We start from the raw sequence: 6000 nt of genomic DNA on the forward strand, positions 1-6000 counted from the left end.
AGGATTCCATCAGTTGTGCTTTTTGTTTGGTTTGATTTTAATTTTTGGTTCTGTCGAAGGTCAAAGTCATGGGCAAATGTAAGATACTACAATATAGGTTGGTGATTTTCAGAATAATGTATAAGGCTAACATGAGGATGAAAACAAATCCATTAGAAGAGTACTTTGTGGTTTACTGAGAAGTTTCTTTACATACATGATCATATCTGTCCTACAAATTTCTGTGAGTCAGGCAATGCAGGTTGCATTATGCCTGGTTCACAGATGAGAAAGTGAGAGCCCAGAGGGGCTGAATAACTCACCCTGCTATGGAGTGTTAGAATTGAAATTCTAAACAAGATCTTTCTTCCATTGTTCTCTCAACTACAAGAAGTATCCAAAGATGAATATGCAACCCCCTCCTGGTACCAGGTTGAAAAAAAAAAACTTAAGAGAACATGGTTTTCATAGCCTAATATGTTCACCAGTGTTCTTACTAATTAATGTGTGCTATCATTTTATCATTTCAGGATTTGTAGGTGAAAACGCCCAGCCAATCCTAGAAAATAATATTGGAAACCGAATGCTTCAGAATATGGGCTGGACGCCTGGGTCAGGCCTTGGACGAGATGGCAAGGGGATCTCTGAGCCAATTCAAGCCATGCAGAGACCAAAGGGATTAGGACTTGGATTTCCTCTACCTAAAAGTACTCCCACAACTTCTACCCCCAGTGCAGGAAAATCTGCCTAAGAAAAGCAAAGAAGAAATGCTTTCCAGGCTTTATTCACTATGTCCCATTGTTCTAAAATTATAACATGGCTTCTGTTTTTGAAGCAGAAATCTACATTGCCTCAAAACACATCACTCTAGCTTCCTAACTGCATACAGTCCTGCCATAGTGAGAGAAATGGAATTTCATCACAATTCATGGTGCTAAATCAAAAACCTCTGCCCTTTAATTTTTTTCAGTAATTTCCAGCTATTTTTAGGCATAAAGAGCAGCTCCTTTCTCTTATTTACTTTAATCTCATGTGTCAATACTTTCTGATGCTTTGCTTAATTCATGTATGTGTGCAATGCTGCAATGCCCAGACAAATGTGAGCACACCCACAGGTTTCTAAAATGGGATAGGCAGGAAAGGATTGCGTTTTATATCATCCCTACCTTTGTAACGCAAAAGCCTTGTCAATTTCATATTCCTTGAATTTGGCTTTTTTGTGAGGATTTTCTGACAGAGTGATACCCATTAATTGTCCATACTTAGACAATGTAGTATGACGTTCACAGTTGACAAACAACAATTAATGTTTCCCTTGGACATTTTGACAAAAATAAACCTCATCATTGTTATCACCAGAGTGCCCTCAACATTACTTTAATGCAGATTTTATAAATTGTTCCTCGTTTAGAACATTAAATAATTATTGAAAGAAAACTGTATTTTTTAAATTCACCATGATTGAACTGTAAATTCTATTAACCCAGATGTACCTCTACCTCTGTCTTCCCAAAGATTGATATTTTTCTTAAGATCAACTCAAGTGTAGTAAACGAATTTTAAATTTTGATCATTGGAGTACTTTGTTACAATATTGAATCAATTTATATGAAGAAGTCAATGGCTCTCCCAGCACTCAGATTTCTGGCAATAGCCCAACCCATTTACAAGGTGACAAAAGAAGTGAATGGTACTGATTTGCCCCTTTTGGATCCCAGATGTTACTTTAAAACCTAGCAAAACCAGTCGTTTTTATTATGTGCCTAGTATTGAGCTATTTCTGAGTCATTTACTTCATAGTATCAGAGATTCTAAATTGCTTTTGGTTTAGAAGATCTTGATTATCTTCATTATTAACAACTTATGATGATGATTATCATTCTCTTTATAATGGCTTTATGGGTTGAGTAAATACTGAAATAACACATGTGAATCACCATTCTAATGGATTTTTAAAATCTTGTCACTCCCCAAAAGAGTTTTTTTGGGTTTTTTTTTTTTTTTTTTTTTGACAGAGTCTGACTCTGTCGCCCAAGCTGGAGTGCAGTGGCACAGTTTCGGCTCACTGCAGCCTCCCCTCCCAGATTCAAATGATTGTTCTGCCTCAGTCTCCCAGGTAGCTGGGTTACAGGTACCCACCACCACACTCAGCTAATTTTTGTATTTTTATTATAGATGGGGTTTCACCATGTTGGCCAGGCTGGTCTCGAACTCCTGACCTCAAGTGATTCTCCCACCTTGACCCCCAAAAGTGCTGGGATTACAGGCATGAACCACCACTCCCAGCCCCCAGAAGAGTTTTGAAAAGGGTTCAAAAGAGGTTTTATGCATGTAACAGACCTTTCTCAGGTGATTCCCTAAAACAAATCCTGCCAGCTAGGGAGGAGAAGGCCAACCTGCTATTTGAAAGCCTTCACAGTTTGCCAAATGTACATTTCTTCAGAATTATCTTTGTTCCCGGGGATATTGTGCCTAGAGGACAGGTTGGTTAGGGGACTATGGGTGACCAGAAGAGGTGTTCTTTTGAAGCATTCTTATTGGATAAAGTAATCCCATGGTACGATTGCTTTCTACAAGTTTGTTACTTAGAAATTTGCCATTTTTTAAATAGATACTTTCTAAATGCTCATCGAAGTGGGGAGATTATATACAAGTTTTAAAACTGCTTTGTGATAGTATATTGTGCTCTAGGGTCTATTCAAAATTTGGTCTTTGCACTTTTTCTGAATTTGATTGCCTGGAGATCTTTTAAAACCCTAGAATCTCAAAAAGGCAGGTTTGAAGCCACTGATAGCAAACAATGAGGTCACTGTATGTCTGGTTCCAAACTCCTGAGGACTTGGCCGTTCTTTTTCACCCAACCATGTTCTAATGGAGGTAAAAACCCAGTGAAGAAGAGCAGTATATATACCAGGCTAGTGTCTAGGGAACTTCTTCATTACATATTGCAGTCCTGATGAATGTTCTTTATTGTGGCTGTTCTGGACAGGTACAAATCTTCTGAAGCAACTTCTGTTGCTTCTCCAACACCTAAAACACCTAAAACAAAATTTCTTCTTTGTATTTTCAGCTAATAGAAGAAAGTTCTTCATCTTGACACCTAGAGCCCTCTATGTGATTCACAAAGGACTTAAAAATACTTCTTATTCTGTTGAAGTGTTAATTGTAAGAATATATGTGCTCTACCGGATATGTGAATCAGCACTCAAAGCAGAGAAGTGATAACATCCCAAGCTTCCCCCATACTCATACTGACATGCCCTCAGCATTCAGTCTTTAAGAAAATTCAGTGCAGACCTGATGTTTTGGTCGTACCTGAACTTAATTGGAGAAGCAGATACTCACAATTAAAATACGAAGTTTTTAGTGTAAATCAAATCTCTTTCACTATCTGAAGCCCACTAATTTGTGTTTTATGTATAGTTACCGTTAATTTGTTGCCATAATTACTATGTCCATAGAAACTCAAGATTTAGACTGTATCATTTATATTTCCTTAAAAAGAGAGTAAGATATTTCTTCTGCTTCTTTGTGAAGCCACTCCTCTACACCATCTACAGGCTCATAGCAGATTAATTGGTTGTACTAAAAATTGTAGAGAGTGCATAGGTCTCTCTTTTCTATCCTAATTACCTGGAATAGCCAAGAGATGCTCAGCATGAGTACATTAGCAACTTGACTGTTTAAAAAATTTATTTGTTCTACTTGATAATGACCAGACTGTGCTGGAGTCTTTTCTTCTCCCCAAATACAATATTTAATTTGGTTGCTTTTATTTATAAACGATATGGCACCCTTTTAAATAAAAATTCGTTGCTAACTAAAATCTGCCAATAAATTGAACTCAGCATTTAAATACCACGTATTTTGTAACTCATACTGTGGCTATCAAACCGAAGTAAACACAGTAGGGGTAAAGATATACATAATGTGTACCCACAGATGTACTTACAGTGCCTTTTATTAATGTTTATTTTAACGTTGAGAATTGGTATTCTTGTAAACTGAACTGACAGCTGCTTCTATTCAGTACATTTCATTTTGAGCAGATATTTCACAAAAGAAAAAAAAATCACTGTTGACATGCTTTTTAAAACCATTTTCACCAGTATTTTGTCTTTCAAAAAGAAAAGTGATCTAAATTGGCATTGTAAAGAAATTGTTAGCAAAGAATATTTTTGATTTTTTTTGTTTTTTCTTTTGGTAGAAAGTTATATTGATAGTACAACAAAGAATGAAAGAATAAAACGTAATGCTTAAGAACATTATTTATAAGCAGTCCATTGTCTGCGCTTTAAATGTTTCCCTTTTACCTTAGAGTCATTTTTAAAAAACTGGAAGTACTTCAAAAATGTGTTGAAATCAGAACCCATTGACAATTAGCATTTAATAGTGCAGTTTGTTGTTATTAAGCCCTGAAAAGTTTTTGTGTCTCACAAATGTGTTCATAGCCAATGGTGAGCTGCTCTACCACACTTCCCTGTTTTTTATTGTTTCTGTGAAGCTGGATTAGCCTAACTTGCTTAAGGTCTCTTTTGCTCCAGGATTCTATGATTCTAATATAACATGCTCTCTCTGACCACTTAAAGTATCAGAGTTCAAATGTGTTACAATCACTCCATTTCCTTTTGGAAAGTTGTGCCTGTCAGAAAGCTGTTTGGACATATTAAGTGTTTCGTAATACTCATTAAAGTGTTGAGTTTTGTTTGCTGTTAAGAGGCATTTCACTATGTTGATTAAACTTATCTTTTTCTCCCAAAAAGCTGAGCAGAGTTGTTAAAATAAGTAGAGTTTTTTTTTTAGTCCAACAGTTATTAAATGCTCATTTATTTAACAGGCATATATATATATATATATAATATACATACTTCACTGGCAAGTGGACCATGAAGGCTCCTTCTGCTGAGTTCCTACTAAGCAAAGACTCATTACTTTACACACCTGACACTTTAAGTAGATCCAGATTTGTCTCTAGCGAGTCAGTGCCATTAACTGCCAGGGGTATGATCTACTATTGCCACTTTTAGTTTTATCTGTACATTAGAGTTGTCTCCTGTCTTTGAATTGTCAGACAGTTTAAATCATCCTCAGATCCACATACCTCCCTCCTTTTGCAATATCAGAATGTCTTGTGTTTATTTCTCAGTTTTTCAAGGGTGAAGTAAGGTAACAATTGAAGGCTACTTTTGTGTTTCTTTTTTCATTTTGAACTTTCAAGGTAAATTGCTAGTATTTTAAGAATGTGTATAATGCTTGGTTTTTCAGCTTTGAGATTGTAGAGATAAAAGTATATTTATAATAGTATCTCAAGTAAAACAGCCAAAACTACCTTTGTCTCTTTGCATCTTCCTAGTAAATTTCTTTGAAAAAGTTCGTTATTTCTAAAAGCAGTATTCTTCAGTAAAAACAGAAAGACTGAGAAATACTACACTAAATATATGCTCTCCAAATCCAAACAAATTCTTCCATCACTTATTGAAGTAAATTTCTTCAAATCCAGGATTTCATATTTATGATAAGCAAATGAGTTTAGCAAAGAAAAAAAAACTAAAGTTCTGTTACATGACTGTAACTACTCTGGGATTCTAAAGTGTCTCATTGATGGCTATAAGTCATTATAGAAATGATATAAATAATCCACATTACATATACAAGGCATGAAATTTATAAAATAATTTTTAGATGGTTGCAAAGCACTTGGGAAATACACATTAAATGTTTGAAACTTATCGTGCAAAATCACAGTATTTCTAATACACTGGCATTGCGTCATTAGGTTCTCAGCAATAAGTACAGTGGTCCATAATCTGTAAGGCTGGGTTCTTCACCATCTTGCATCTTTATCTGCCTGTCCTTTTTTTGTATCTCTTCTAATTCCTTTGCTGTTGTTTTAAACATGCATCTTAGTCAACTTCGCATGTTTTAAAGACAAGACAGTCTTCCAAAAGGAGGAAACAATTGCTGAGCACACAGGAAACCGGCATGTTTTGACTCCCACACCATTGTATTTCTCCATTAGGT

At 35.6% G+C, this 6000-nt stretch overlaps 1 protein-coding gene across 5 annotated transcripts in view; it reads left to right on the forward strand.

The window, feature by feature from the left end:
• GPATCH2 (G-patch domain containing 2) overlaps window positions 1-5307 on the forward strand; it is a 207294-nt gene extending 201987 nt beyond the window's left edge. For all 5 annotated transcript variants that reach the window (XM_078356550.1, XM_035280883.3, XM_035280886.3 and 2 more), the window contains one exon: window positions 510-5307. In XM_078356550.1, the coding sequence (XP_078212676.1) occupies window positions 510-730 (221 nt within the window). In that variant the 3' untranslated portion in view covers window positions 731-5307. The remainder of the gene's footprint in view (window positions 1-509) is intronic.
• Window positions 5308-6000: the final 693 nt, after the last annotated feature.

The sequence above is a fragment of the Callithrix jacchus genome, chromosome 19 (assembly GCF_049354715.1).
Source record: "Callithrix jacchus isolate 240 chromosome 19, calJac240_pri, whole genome shotgun sequence".
In the NCBI taxonomy this organism is placed as follows: Eukaryota; Metazoa; Chordata; class Mammalia; order Primates; family Cebidae; genus Callithrix; species Callithrix jacchus.